This window comes from Dromiciops gliroides, chromosome 1 (assembly GCF_019393635.1).
Source record: "Dromiciops gliroides isolate mDroGli1 chromosome 1, mDroGli1.pri, whole genome shotgun sequence".
Taxonomy (NCBI): Eukaryota; Metazoa; Chordata; class Mammalia; order Microbiotheria; family Microbiotheriidae; genus Dromiciops; species Dromiciops gliroides.
This window is the reverse complement of record NC_057861.1, coordinates 381668213-381682971: the sequence shown is the minus strand read 5'-3', so window position 1 is coordinate 381682971 and position 14759 is coordinate 381668213. Positions and strand designations below refer to the sequence as shown.

Genomic DNA, 14759 nt, shown 5'->3' with positions numbered 1-14759 from the left:
GAAACACAGATCTAGAACCGGAGGGGATCTCAGAGGCTGTCTAGTCCAACCTCCTCATCTTACAGATGAAAGATCTGAGGCTCAGGGGAGTTAAATGCCTGAATATTGGAGGCAGGATCCCTGGTTGATTCCCAGTTCCACTGTACAGACACAAAAGATACAGAATTTTCTCAGGAAGGAAGATGAAACATTTTGAATTACATCCTAAGGAGCTCTGCATAACCCTTCTTCCCCGCCCCCTCCCACTCCACTACAGTCTTCTGATTAAACATAGGCAGTACTTGCACAAATTGCTTAGGACAAATATCCGTTTCATGATTAAAAAACATAATAACATTCATAATCTACATTGACTTCTTTGGAATGGAAAGAGATTGGCAAAAGGAGACAAGCCTCATCATGAACTCAATTACTTAATCCTTTACTGAAAATCATTCAGTCTAAATGATAAAATTCCAGTTTGCATCTGATAAGGCATAAGGTACTAGAGACCAAAGAACATTAATGTTCACTAATGGGTTTACTAATCGTGTTATGGTGTAAAATGCTGGTCTGAGGAGAATCAAAACATGTTTTAGTGTGCTTTCAGATAATGGGACATGTAATTCAAAGCTAGAGAGTTCAAAATTCATGTTACTTGAAGCCAGGAGCATCAATATTTCCAAGGCATGATAGCAAACTTACAAGAAGGAGAAAAGACTTTGTCATTAGCAATAAAAGAAACCCCTGTTGAACAAATCACAAAATCAGAGAGCAGTGATTTTTCCAGCCTCAGTTTACAACCTGCTTTAAACTCTGCAACACACTCTTTGTACTGCATGTGTTACTTATTTTTATCATTCATTGGGCTGTCATATTTTTATTATACAAAGTAACAGATACAAGGAAAATGTAATACAAAATGACAGAAGTGCATCTTTATGTTCAACTGGTGGTACTGTTATGGATATAAATGCCTTTATACACACATAAGTGTTTTGCTTATGTTTGGTGACCAAAAGATTTTTAGAAGTAGTCTGTGGTCAATCATATCTTATAGGATATTGAAACTACAGACTAAGAATGTATTATTTTTGTGATTCTGATTAATTTGTTCTTAATACCCTGAGCATATCAATCCTGGCTAAGAGCAGATGTTTCATTCAGGACTTCTAAACTAATGAGGTTTCAGTGTATGTTAACTGAAGGTTTATGGTAGTGCCCAATGTTCAGTGACCACCAATGAAAACTGACAGTAATCATTTACAAAAAGAACATTATGGTATATACTTGTAATTCAGAGAACCATAATAGCATAGTTTCCCTGACTTTGAAAACACAAAAAGTCAGTTGAACAAAATTTCACCTTTTTGACAGTGATAATTCCCTCCTGTGTTTCCTGGTCAGTGATGACATCAAACATGTCTAATCCCTCTCCATCAATGATGCTGTACTCAATTTCTGCATTTTCACCTACATCAGCATCAATTGCTTTGATTCTGCCAATTGGTGTACCTGGAGGGGCTGACTCTGGAGTTTTAAACTGGTAAGTGCCTAAAAGAGATAGAGAGTCAATATAAAGTGAATATAAGCTCCTTGAAGGCAGGAAGGATTTTATTTTTGTCTCTATATCCCCAGTGCTAAGTAGAGTGCCTCATGCAAAATGTATGCATAATAATACCTGTTGAATTAAATTGGGGGTAAAATGGTAAGAATCATTGTATAATAGAAAGAGGGAAGGATTTGAAAAAGAAGAACCTTAGGTCTGAATTCTGTCTCTGCTGTTTCCTAATTATGTGGCCCTGGACAAGTCACTGAAACCTCTTGAAGCCTCCATTTTTCATCTCTAAAATGGGGCACAATGACAGCTGGATAGTCATAGTCTATATACATAGGCTTGTTGTGAGACTCCAAAGCAATAATTCATGTAAAAACTTCAGACCTTAAAGTGCTAGAGGTGCCAGTTATTCTCAAAACAATAATGTGGGCTCCTTTTGCTTTTACTTTCATGACTATAAAAAAAAAACATTTACTGAAATTCACAATGAACCATTCTTAAAAGGCTGAGCATTTCTCTTGTCCAGAGAGTAGCTTAGTAGATTCAGACTGCAAGTGTTAGGGCCGCTTAAAATGGAACACAAAGGGAAACAAAAGCCTTTGAAATACTAAGTCATTTCATTTGAAGAGATAGAAATTAAAATTCAATGTCAATTCAATACTTTGAGACTACTACAAAATCGATGAGTGTGGATGTGAGGGTATAATATGCATGTGCATAAATATATACATACTTTTATGTTGTAAAAGTTTTTACTTGCTGTTTGTCTAACTTGTAAAAATATAAAATTCTTAGTGTGTATTTGAGGCTAAAGTATATGTATATGCATACATACACACATGCATAAACTTTAATAGCCAAAACTGCACTAAGACTATTGGGACATCTTACATGCTCACATGTATGGGATACAATAATTTTCTTTTTTTTTAGGATACAATAATTTTCTAAGAAGTTCATGGATAGAGAAGATTTTTTCTTTTAAAAAAAGGCGCATTCTAATGTTCAATATCGCCACTTAAATCAGTGGTGACATACCATTTTCTTATTTAATTGGTGACATCAGAGAAAAAAATTATGATAAATAATAGATCAAAATTCCAACTACAACTATGAGAGAATTCTAGAATAAAAGATATTAAAGCTATGAAGAATGTTAGAGATGATCTTTTTTCCAAGAAGGAAACTGAGGTCCAGGGAAGGAAAGTGACTTATCCAAGTTCATGTATCTAATAAGTAATAGTGTTTACAAAAAATGTACATAGATACATTTTTTTAAAAAATCATGGTCCAGCTATTACTATTATAAAGTTTAAAATAACAATATATCCTTGCCTCAAGACATTGTGGGGGATTTAAAAAATCTATAATTGGCTAAAATCCATAAAACACAAATAGTAGTCAGCAATATATTTATACATATATTCTAGAGTTACAGATTTTTGCTTATAGTAGAGTGTAAGGAAGGTAAAAGCAAAAATGCTACTCTTTAATGACTAGTTATATTGTTCATCTCTAATGCTAATCATTAATTAATATAAAACACTAACATAAATACTATAACAATGTTATATAATTGTAAAATAATAATTATTAATATAATATATTTTCTTTTTTTTGTTTTTTTTATAATATATTTTCTAATATAAAACATCTGCAACAAAAGCCATCACTATCTACTTAAGTGTAGACAATACACTCAAGGGTTTTTTTTTTTGACAGTACTCGTTGGGTTCTATATTTGTAACAATGATAATAACTGAAATGAAAAATCAATTCTGTAGCATACGGTTCATAAAAGGGCTTTGCAAGAAATTCAATCTGTCAAGTATCCGTACTCTGAGGAAAACGTGGAGGATTGTCATTCACATCAGTCAGGGTGATGTTCACTGTGGTGGTCCCAGATAAGCCTCCCATCTGGCCTCCCATATCCTTAGCTTGAATAACCACTTGATATTGCTCTCGGTTTTCTCGATCCATATTGAGCAGCGCTGTTTTGATGATGCCTGCAAATATGAGAATTCAGAGATGGGGAGACATGTAGACGCAGTTAATTTATAAAATGCATTAAAGGATTCATCACTATAAAATCATTACCTATGGCTAGTAAAAGTATTGTGTCACAATTCAGATCATCAAATTATGATAATTCCACATGGCATTTTAGGATGTTAGCTGTGTGAGATGACATCTAGAAATAATATATGACACTTACCTTAACAAGGTCACATATTATATTGATCTTATTAAATCCTTTAATTTTCCCCCTGACTTACACTATTTTCTCATTTAATTGGCTGACAGTTCAATGTGCCTCATACTACCTAGCATCATATAATCCTTTTTCAGGTTTGCAAAGTGTTTTATAGGCATTATCCATTAGATCCTCAAAACCTTGTGAAGCAGGTTCTATTATAATTTATATTTTACAGATGGACAAATTTAAAGCTCAGAAAAGAAGTTAAATGATTTTCTCAGAGTCACAACTGAATATATATATATACATACATACATATATACATACATACATATATACATGCATACATACACACGCGCACACACACACACACACACACATACACACATATATATATAAAGAAGGATTTGAACTGAGGTCATCCTGGCTCCTACTCCAGAACTCCATCCCTTACAGGATGCTGCCTCAATCCCTAATATAATGAATGTACTTTTGAGGATTTCCCAAATCACCAGAGTTAAGAAATGATAACATTTTCCTCAACATTATGAAATAAAATTACTAGAATGTGGGTAGAAGACCCAAATTTGAGTGCCTGCTCTGTCACTCCTATTTTTGCTAATAGATGGTTAAGTCAATACCATCAGTATTCTTCAAGTGAGATCTACAAATTAGAGGTAAATAAAACTTGCACTACCTATCTTTGAAAACTGCAAAGACCAGAATAAAGGTGAACAACCACCATGTTCATCATTATTATTGTTATTAGAATGTTACAACATTTAATGTTTTCCTACAGCTGATTAGAGGCTGGTCTCCCAGTAATAGAGGGATAGATTATTTTCAAAGAACCAGAGAGTACTTAATTTGGAAAGATTTTCAAATCAGTTTATCCTCTGAGATGTGAATTGTGTCAAATTGTTAACATTCTATCAAAGATCACCAGAGAATGTGGTCTATTTTATCTTGGCGATATGTTGCAGGAATGCAACTATTTTTTAAGAGGACAAAAAATACCCTTCCCCCCCTTGCTTTCTTTTCTTTTCTTTTCTTTTCTTTTCTTTTCTTTTCTTTTCTTTTCTTTTCTTTTCTTTTCTTTTCTTTTCTTTTCTTTTCTTTTCTTTTCTTTTCTTTTCTTTTCTTTTCTTTTCTTTTAATGAACCCTTCACTTTATTTCTTTGATGTTGACTTCAGGAGAGATAAATAGCTGCTTACCATTCTTTGATCCTTCAACTACTTAGACATAAACTATATAATCCTTTTTTCCCCCTGTGTCACCTCATTCTTTTGATTCTCTATTGAACCTTCTTCAAGGTCACACCCAGTCTGGCACAGTGAAAGTAGTGCTGGGTTTGGAGTCAGGAAGAGTTCAGTTGGAATCTTCCCTCTAATACTTACTGTGTCATTTTGGACAAGTTATTTAACTTCACTAAACCTCAGTTCTCATCTTCTAAAAATCAAAATTACTCTAAAATAATTTCTATTTAAGAATCTAGCTATCATAAGACAGTTTATTAAATTTGGTAAAAATGTTAAAAAACTGAATGTTGAAAGGGAGAATTCATTTATTTCATTTGATTTACAGGGAAATCTTGGGCTTTCAGCCCCATCTCAACACAAGGAAATAATTAAAATCACCTGTAATTTTTATTTTAAAATGATTGAAAGAGGGTTCATGCATAACATTTCAATTATATTTATTACATTTTGCTTTTTTGATTAGAATAATTCAGGTGTCACCTTTGCAGATGTTTTACTCTGAGGAATATGTAAGCACTTTGATGGTTTCATGTAACATATACTAGATTGGTTTAACATATTATTTAAATTAGTGATTGTAAGGGATTGAATGGGAAGAATGTCTTACCTGTCTCAGATTCAACTGAAAAATAGGGTTGTCCTTGTAGAATACTGTAGACTACTTTAGCACTGTTCCCATAGGTGGGATCATCAGCATCAGTTGCAGTGACCTGAACAACAAAAGTGCCTGGAATGAAAGAAAAATGAATTTATGTTGATTTAAGAGACAGGATATTACATTTTGAAAAGCTAGACACACATCAAGTGAAAGCAAAATCTTACCCTTGAACACAATCACACCATGTCATAATTTCGTGTGTGGTAAATAAAATAAGAATTACAGCTAGGAAAGGTGCAGGGAATGACAATTTAGATAAACAGAAGGATGGTGCAGTTTCCTTATGAAGGGAAATTTAAAATATTCAAACTTCTCATTGTCTCAAGAAGAAGGATGTAGTAGAAAGAGAAATACACTGGTGATTAGATACTAGTCTATTGCCAATTCTGCTATTCAGCAAGTATTTATTAAGTTCTTATGATGGACCAGGCACTGTGTTGGGCACTGAAAATATAGAGGAAAAAATAAAATGGTCCCTGACTTCGAGGAGCTTACATTCTTTTTAAGGAAACTACAATAAAAATGTATACACTATCAATACAATGAAATTGGCAGGAGGAGGTGCTAAATCACTATAGTTTGATGCAAGTCCATTAACTTTTCTAGGACAACATTTCCTTTTCTGTAAAATTAGACTGATGAACTTTACCTTCTAATTGTAACATTCTAAGATTTAATAAATATAAGAATTCAAATAGTATATGTCAAAACCAGCAACATCAAGAAAGATATAGATAAGGATGAATTTCAATTTGCTCACTAAACTCTGGGACACTAAAACTAGGAGGCATTGCTTGACCCATGAAAAGAAGTAGCTTTCTGTTAAGTAAAGGGAAAACAACTTTATTTAGTTGCTAGTAAAAATATAAAATCCACTGTTTCAAGAACTATTTTATAACCTAAATATGAAATTAGGCTCAAGAATCGTTTACATTCATGGGTTGTTCACAGACCTGTAATGAGTCACCCTTGGGTATACTGGTACTGTCCTTCAGGGTATTAAGGGAAGAAGTAAGTTCATATAAAATTTTTATGCCTGTTTAGGAAGAAATGAACTTTGTGTTTGAGAGTAACTTTTGATTACCCTAACAAATATTCTTTGATCAATCTTTTTTTAATTGGTGAAAACTACTCCCCTCTCCACTTAAACCTACTCATTTATGGCTATTTAGCGTATTTCACAGGATGTTAATGATCAAAATAAAGATAATAATTTTCATTAGTCTGATACTCATTGTTATTATTCTTTAATTCAATCAAGAGGGGATGTCTTTCCCTGAGTGACCTCCCCCACCCACAAAAGTTTTCATTCACATTGCATTTATTTTGCTCATGCGTTCCGTTTCCCAGAGGAAAAAAAATGCAGATAATGAAACCTATCATTGCCAAAATTCTGCTAAGTTACACATTATTTTAGTGAATTGGATTGTTTCAAGCCTGGTAGATCTGTGTAAGTAGACTATAGGATTTATGATCTCACTTCCATAAAGACTATAAAGAGCTTTCTTTTTATTATTTCAGCATTCTAAAATGTGGCTGTAAATTTTAATGAAACTACAAAGCAAACATATAAGTTGCTTTGATTCTAGTAGCATCACAAAGGAGGTCTCTTGATAAGGTTTGCATTTACAGCAGTATTTTTCTTAATTTAACTTTCCTTTTTACCTTCCTCTAATTTAGAAGAATGAAATCCCGAAGTATTAAATTTCACATGGGTAGTGGGAGTAATAAACAAAATGTTAATTTAACATATCAAGTGTTGTGACACTCTCAACCTCCTTGATCATTGGCCAATGTTCCTTCTGATTATTATTTATATATCATGCATTTTTAAAAAGGCTTCGTTGGTTTTATTTCAAAAACACATATTTATTTATGTAATGGTCCAGTCTATCAATGTACTTTTTGGATTTTGTTTTCCATTAGCAATGGTTCCTACCTTGAGAATCATGGAATGCCCTTTCCCTACTGGCCTTTTGGGGTGTTGAAGGCTGAGTTTTAGGGGGATAATCAGGAGAAGGGAATAGAAATATCTTGCAAAGGGTATGAAGGAGACTGTCCCAGACTCAGAGGAATATCAGGAAGCAAGGAGGGGGGGAAAGAGTTTTGAATTCCATTGTGAGAGGGGGCCAGGAACCTCTTCCTCTCATTGGCTAGCTCCTTTATTCAACTCCATTCTTCTAATACATTAGAACAAACATTCTCTTCTATGATTTGTGGCAGATAAATCAAGGACAACACTCTTGAACATTGGACCAAGACTTAGAACTAAGGCTCACTTTAAAAGTACCTTAAAGAGCTTTTTTGGACATTTTTATTTTTTAAAAATTCAATGTCTGAATTAATCTAACCAACTGAGTCTCTTGAATAGATCATATTTTTATAGATATAGAAACAGATAAATTTGGGCTGAAAATTAAGATATCACTCACCAACATCAGACATTTCAGGAACAGTGGCGGTGTAAACATCCTTGGTGAACATGGGCTCATTATCGTTGATGTCATGGATCTTTATGATGAACTCAGACTCTGGTTCTACTGGTCTTCCTGTTCTTCTGTTTATAGCCTGAGCCCTAAGGATATACACAGGCTTTTCTTCCCTGTCTAGTCTCTTGGTGGCCTGGATATCTCCAGTGTTTTCATTAATAATGAAGAGATCTCCAGCTCCATCTCCTGAAAGGATATATTTAAGTGATCCATCTCCTCTATCCTGGTCTGAATGTAACTATATAGGAAAAAAAAAGAAAATGTAAATTTTTCTTAAAAGAAGTCATCAACATTATGATATATAATTTGTCAGCACTCATTCATTCTCATCTAAGATATTTCATTTTTTGTTGTTCTTTTGCATCCTCCCTAGTAAATTAACCTCACAATTAGATGAGAATTGTTTTTAATCCTAGATGAGTTGAATCTGAAAAAGGACCATGTAGATCTCAACTTCATCATTTTATAGAAAAGGAAAATGATAGTAAAAAAGGTTGAATGACTGACTTGTTCTGTGTCACAGCTTGTCATTAAGTATAGCCAGGACTGGGACCTAGTAGCTTGGGTGGTGCTTTGGGGACCTTTTCTTTGCTAAAGATATGAGAAAAGAAGGGACTAGAGGAGACTGATCATATGTTCCAGGGTCTACTATCCCTTTTCTCATATTCACTTTAAAAATAAATGTCAAACCACAAATTTAAATCATTTAAATTCATTATACTAATTCTAATTTTCTGTACCTAGTGCCTGTCATTGATTTTCTCCTGACTCCAGGTTTCTAGACTTGGCAGATCTTTGGCTGCCCTCCTCATTAGCACAGACTTGATTTATGAAGTATGCATTGAATTCTCCTTTTAAAAAATAAGATAGAATGTAAGCTCCCTCCGAGCAGGGACTATCTTATTTTTGCCTTTGCCTAGCACTGAGTATGATGCCTGGCACATTTACTAAATGTTTGTTGATTGGGAAAAAAAGAAACAAGACAAAACCCTAACATGTTCTTGTCCTAACCCCAATGGTATAGCTAACCATATCATGTTTGGAGGCTCTCTTTAGACCTCACAGGGCAACTCAAAAATTTCAGGTTTTCCGGCCAGTTATAGATATTTTATGATGCTAAACCCTGATGTTGAGTTTCTAACATTGCCGGTCACTGGTGCTCTCTTCTTTCTCACATTTTTACCACAGAAAAGCAATAAAAGTATTTCACAGGCCATCAGATAATCTAAAACTAGTCATGGGTTGGTTTTTATTTAGAAGACTGAATTTGAAACTAAGCGGTTTAGGACTACTATGCAGTTATAGAAAGGCAGCACATTATTATTCTGGTGTGTAGTTTTAATGGAAAAAGCTATGCTCAAAGGACTCATGATGAAACATGCTATCCACCTCCAGACAGAAAACTGACAGAGTCAGAGTGCAGACTGAAGCTAGCGTGCTCGCTCTCTCTCTCTCTCTCTCTCTCTCTCTCTCTCTCTCTCTCCCTCTCTCTCTCTCTCTCTCTCCCTCCCCCCCTCTCTCCCCTCCCCTCTCTTTCCACATGGCTAATGCAGAATTCTGTTTTGCACATACATATTTGTAAAACATATTTATTTGTAAGGGTTTTTGTTTTTCTTGCCTTATCAATGGATGAGTGAGGGGACAGGGGAAGGGAGAATATTCAGAACTGAATAAAAAAGAACAAAAAGGTCTCTTTGCTTAAAAAATATGTCTTTACTGGTCTGCTTCTTACCTAAATCCCACCAGAAGATAATGAATACTCAATTCAATAAATGAAGTTGCTAGTGGCATGAAATTTTAAATAAGGACATTAGGAACTAGGCTGTAACCTCCTGGGTTTGGCTTGCATTTTGTTTTATCTCTGCATCATCATTAGTGCCTACCAGGATGCACTTTTAAAATGCCCACTGAATTGAATCTACTCCTCCAACTCATTTTAATCTGTAAGGAAAGGAGGGCTAGAGAGTTTATATGATTTCTCTTAGAGCAAATAACTAGTTGCTGTAATTCAGAGATGACTGGAAGGATATGAGAATCTTCAGATATTTGAAGGGCTGTTATGCAAAAAAAAAAAAAATAAATGAACTCCTTCATCTTGGACCAAGAGGGTAGAAAAACAGGAAGAATGGGTGGAGGGTGCAGGAAGAATGATTTAGGCTTTTTGTAAGGAAAACTTCCTCACTATTAGAATTATTCAAAAGCAGAATAGACTGTATCCAGAGAGATCATGTTCTTAGCTTGGAGGTCTTCTAACAGGGTAGAAATTGTATAGGAAGATTTTGGGCAAGTACAGGTTGGGCTAAATGACTCTCAGATCACTTTTGATGATCAGATACAGTGATCTGTGATCTTGAGATTTATCCACCATAGCATGTTGGCCTCATGATAGAAAATATCAAAATTCAAAGAACCATCAACTATAGAGTTTTCCCTTGAATTTCTCTAGGCAGTAATACATTCATTTATTAGTTTGGGGAAAAATAAATATTTTTGTTATACATAGCTTTCAGAAGCAATCAGGTAGAAACAAAAGGAAATCTAAGGGGAATTGCATAAAAGTGCAAAAATAAAGAGAATAGTGTAAATAGATATGCACTAAGGAAACCTTTAAAAATATGACTATAGAAAAAAGAATATGGAAACAACCCTGTACTGGCAACCAAGAATCTTGGATTCTGGTCCTAGCTCTGCCATTAGGTGATCTTGATCACATCTCTTACTCTCTCGGACACCAGTTTTCTTAGACTGGATTAATTTCTACTTCTGTAACTCTGGTCAGCTTCTTAGCCCATCAGATGCACTGCCAAAGAAAGTTTAATTTTTCCATAAGTTTCTAAAGACTGAAAAGAGCACTAAAAACTATTTAACTCAAAACAACAGCTAATTTAATATTACCTAAGTCAAATATACTCTCAATTACAAGTCTATGGGACCATTCATAAATGAATAGTCCCAGTTCATGTACTCGCTTTGAGAATTTTGTTCTGATGACTTTGAAACATACTTTTTACATACAGGTCATAGCAAATACAGTGTATTTCCAGTGGTTAAATCTGATATCAAACCCATTATGTTTTCACTGGGCAAAAATTGGTTTTTGCACATCTGATTTATTTGTCTATAGTCAATTATCTATATTTGTCCTTGACCGGATATTTATCATGACCACTGACAAATAATTACAGCCCATTTAGTGGCTGAAAACTATGTCTAGTCAAAGGATTTATTCAGATAAAAGTAATCTGAAACTTATTTTTAGCTGTCAAGATAGACCATTTTGATGACTTATAGAATAAACACTTACGACAGCATAAAAGGAAGGAAAAGAAACCAAATAATATGTACTGGGAACACATTTGAGATCTTGAACTTGATTTATTAATATCTGAAAACTTGTGGAAATCTCATCTTTTTACCCCAACAGTGTCCAATAGCAAAGTCATTTAACCTCATCATTCAAAGATATAGTATCTATATACCCTGAAATATAACAGACTCCAGTGACTATTTTTATTCTTTTTCCTTCCCCACCTCCATTTCCCTTACAGTGCTGGTCCCTTCTGACATTTTCTTGGGGAAAGGCAGAAGCAATGACACTGCTTCTGACTTTATTGTGACAACAATGAGATGTTAGTAGTTTATTGAATACTCTGATTTTGTTTTTTGTCCCTTCTGTTATGTCATTTATCATAGTCTCTGTAAAATACAGAAGCTAAACAATGACAAATAAAAGGTTGTAGACTGCCTTAGGCATGTATTTACTAATTTCAGTATAATGTTATTGTTCCATTAAGCATAATCAGCTGGCTCACTCTTAATGATTTGCCATCAAGTAAAAAATTAGCCAGCTCCCTCAAAATACTGTATCTCTGAGCCAGTGGCATCAGTTATCTTCTCACCAAGATCACAGTTTATTTTTGAAAGAACTCTTATTATTCTTTTTTTTTTGCAGGGGGGGGTGGTTGCTCATTTATTCATAGGATCATAGACTTTCAGCTTAAAGGGACCTTAAATTTCATCTAGACACTCATTTTACAGATAAGGAGACTGAGGCGCAAAGAGGTTGTGATTTTTCCTGGTGTCACATAAGTAGTAAAGGGAAAGTCAGGGATTTGAAGCAGTAACCTCCAGCTCTAGAGGTATAGTACTCTTTTTATTCTACCATGGTCTTTTATCCACTCTGCCATTTTGTTTTGTTTTGAGTAATGGCTTGGCAGATATGGCAATGAGCATGACCACATGAAATAGGTAGCTAGAGCAGAGCCAATTAAACATTTCACTCCTATTATTTGTGGTTCATATGAATAGAATTTTGAACCAAATTCAAAGTTATTATTCTAATTCAATGGGTTCTTAATGGTTTTAAGGGCTAACTGATGTCCAATACCTTTCTTATTAACCATGCATGATTGACTCCCTGGCTTTGTCATCAACCAAAGTGAATCTTTTAAGAATAGAAATTATTTTGCTTGGAAATGCTAGTTCATAAATAATAGCTTAATTTGGTTACTGAATATGAATTGTCTACTATAGTATAAAGTGTTCCATGTAAAGAAATCTAGTTTTTGCCATATGTTTGAAATGTTGTGTTATGAATGTTATTTTTCAATGTTTGTGGAATTTTGTAATCATAAAGACTTAGAATATGAAGCCATTCTGTGAGATGCAGGGATCAGTCAAAGACAGGCTGTGGAGAGAAATGACAGTTAGACTGAAGCTGTAATTAGGAAATGAAAACTATACCTATAGCAAGAGCCTCTTTGGGCTAAAGAGGTTGCTTTTCAAGAGAGAAAAGATCTTTAATCTATTTAAGTTAATAGGGCCTTAACCAAATCAAACCAGCATAATGTTAATAAGCAGAGCAAACACTGTAAGGGCTTGCAAAAAGAATGATAGCTGCATTTAGAATCAAGAAGAAGGAGTGACTTCTTTTCTTATATTACATAGATATTAAATCTCTGAATGAAGATTTATTGAAGTGGGAATGTATTTTATTAGACACAAGTTTCTGATTTTTTAAAAATAAGCTTCTCTACTTGATACTTTTAACCAACATTGAAACCCATTTTATTTGTCTTTGCCACTACAAAAGTCTTACTGGGGTGAGTAAGAGCTACTGAGGTAATAAACTGACTTAAAGTACTTGAAGCCTGTGACAACAGAGACTTAGAGCATGTTATAAATGAGAACCATGTCTATATTTGCCTGAGAAGCAGCCTACCTATGCACAGAAAAGTTCATCATCAGAAGGTTGATCATTAGGTAACACATTTGGGGAGGGATATATTACCTAATACACAAAAAATACAAAATGGCTCTTGGTCCTAGGTAGCCTCATTCAGTTTGTATAGTGATAAGACAGAGAGGTAGAAAAGAGAAGAGAGGATGTTAAGAGTAACAGAATTCTTAGGAGTAGAGTCTGACAAAGTCAGGGAGTCAATCATACATAGTTAATAAGAAAAATATTGCCCATTAGTTAGTCCTTAAAACCATTAAGAACCCATTGGAATAAAATAATGACTTTGAATTTGGTTCAAAATTTTATTGATAATGTGGATATGAACCATTTATAATAGGATTGAAATGTCTGACTATGCTCTAACAACCTGTTTCATGTGGTCATGCTCCTTGCCACATCTGCCAGACATTCATTTAACTATCGGTACACTCGAGCTCCAGTCTTTCATATCCAAATGCCTAGTGGACATCTTGAACTAGATTTCCCATAGATATCTGAAATTCAACATGTCTAAACCTGAACTGATTATCTAACCATCATATGTTTTACTCTTCCCATCTTTCCTACTATACTATCCAGGGTACGATCAACCTCTTATTCACCTAGGCGTGGCTTAGGTTTCATCTTCAACTCCTCACTGTCTCTCTTCCCCCAGATATAGTCAGTTGCCAAGTCCTGTAGTGCTTACCTTCATATCTATCATCAACACTCTCTTCTCTCTCCTGCAACTGTCACTACCCAGGTGCAGGTCCTCATTACTTCATGCCTCAACTTTGCCTTCTGGTTAGTCTCTTTGCCTCAGGTCTATTTTCCACCAAGCTGTCAAAGTGGTCTTCCTAAAGTGCAGGTCTAAGCGTGTCACCACCTATTTTGATAAAATCCAGTGGCTCCCTATTGCCTTCAGGATCAAATATAAAATGTTCTGTTTGATTTTTTTGTTTTGTTTTGGGGGGGCAATGAGGGCTAAGTGACTTGCCCAAAGTCACACAGCTAGTAAGTGCCAAGAGTCTGAGGCCATATTTGAACTCAGGTTCTCCTGAATCCAGGGCCAGTGCTGATTTTTAAAGTACTTCACAAACCTGGATACTTCCTACCTTTCTATTGTCCTTGCACCATCCTTTTTGTACTTTGAGATCCAGATCTCCTTGATGTCCCTTGAACAAGATGCTCTACTTCTCTAACGTGTATTTTCACTGGCTATCTTCAGGACTCGGGATTCTCTCCTTCATTTCCATTTCCAAGATTTCCTGACTTGCCTCAAATCCCAACTGAAATGTCACCTTTTCCAAGAAGTCATTCCCCATTCCCTTTAATATTAGTAATGTCCCTCTGGGATTATCTACAATTTATCCTGCAACTATCTTGTTTGTACATAGTTG

At 34.7% G+C, this 14759-nt stretch overlaps 1 protein-coding gene across 1 annotated transcript in view; it reads right to left on the bottom strand.

The window, feature by feature from the left end:
* The window catches only part of CDH6 (cadherin 6), a 176218-nt gene that overhangs the window by 39664 nt on the left and 121795 nt on the right, over positions 1 to 14759 (bottom strand). The window contains exons 3-6 of the mRNA XM_043976765.1: positions 8085 to 8379; positions 5602 to 5721; positions 3376 to 3543; positions 1346 to 1533 (exon numbers count right to left, since the gene is read on the bottom strand). Of these exons, the coding sequence (XP_043832700.1) occupies positions 1346 to 1533; positions 3376 to 3543; positions 5602 to 5721; positions 8085 to 8379 (771 nt within the window). The remainder of the gene's footprint in view (positions 1 to 1345; positions 1534 to 3375; positions 3544 to 5601; positions 5722 to 8084; positions 8380 to 14759) is intronic.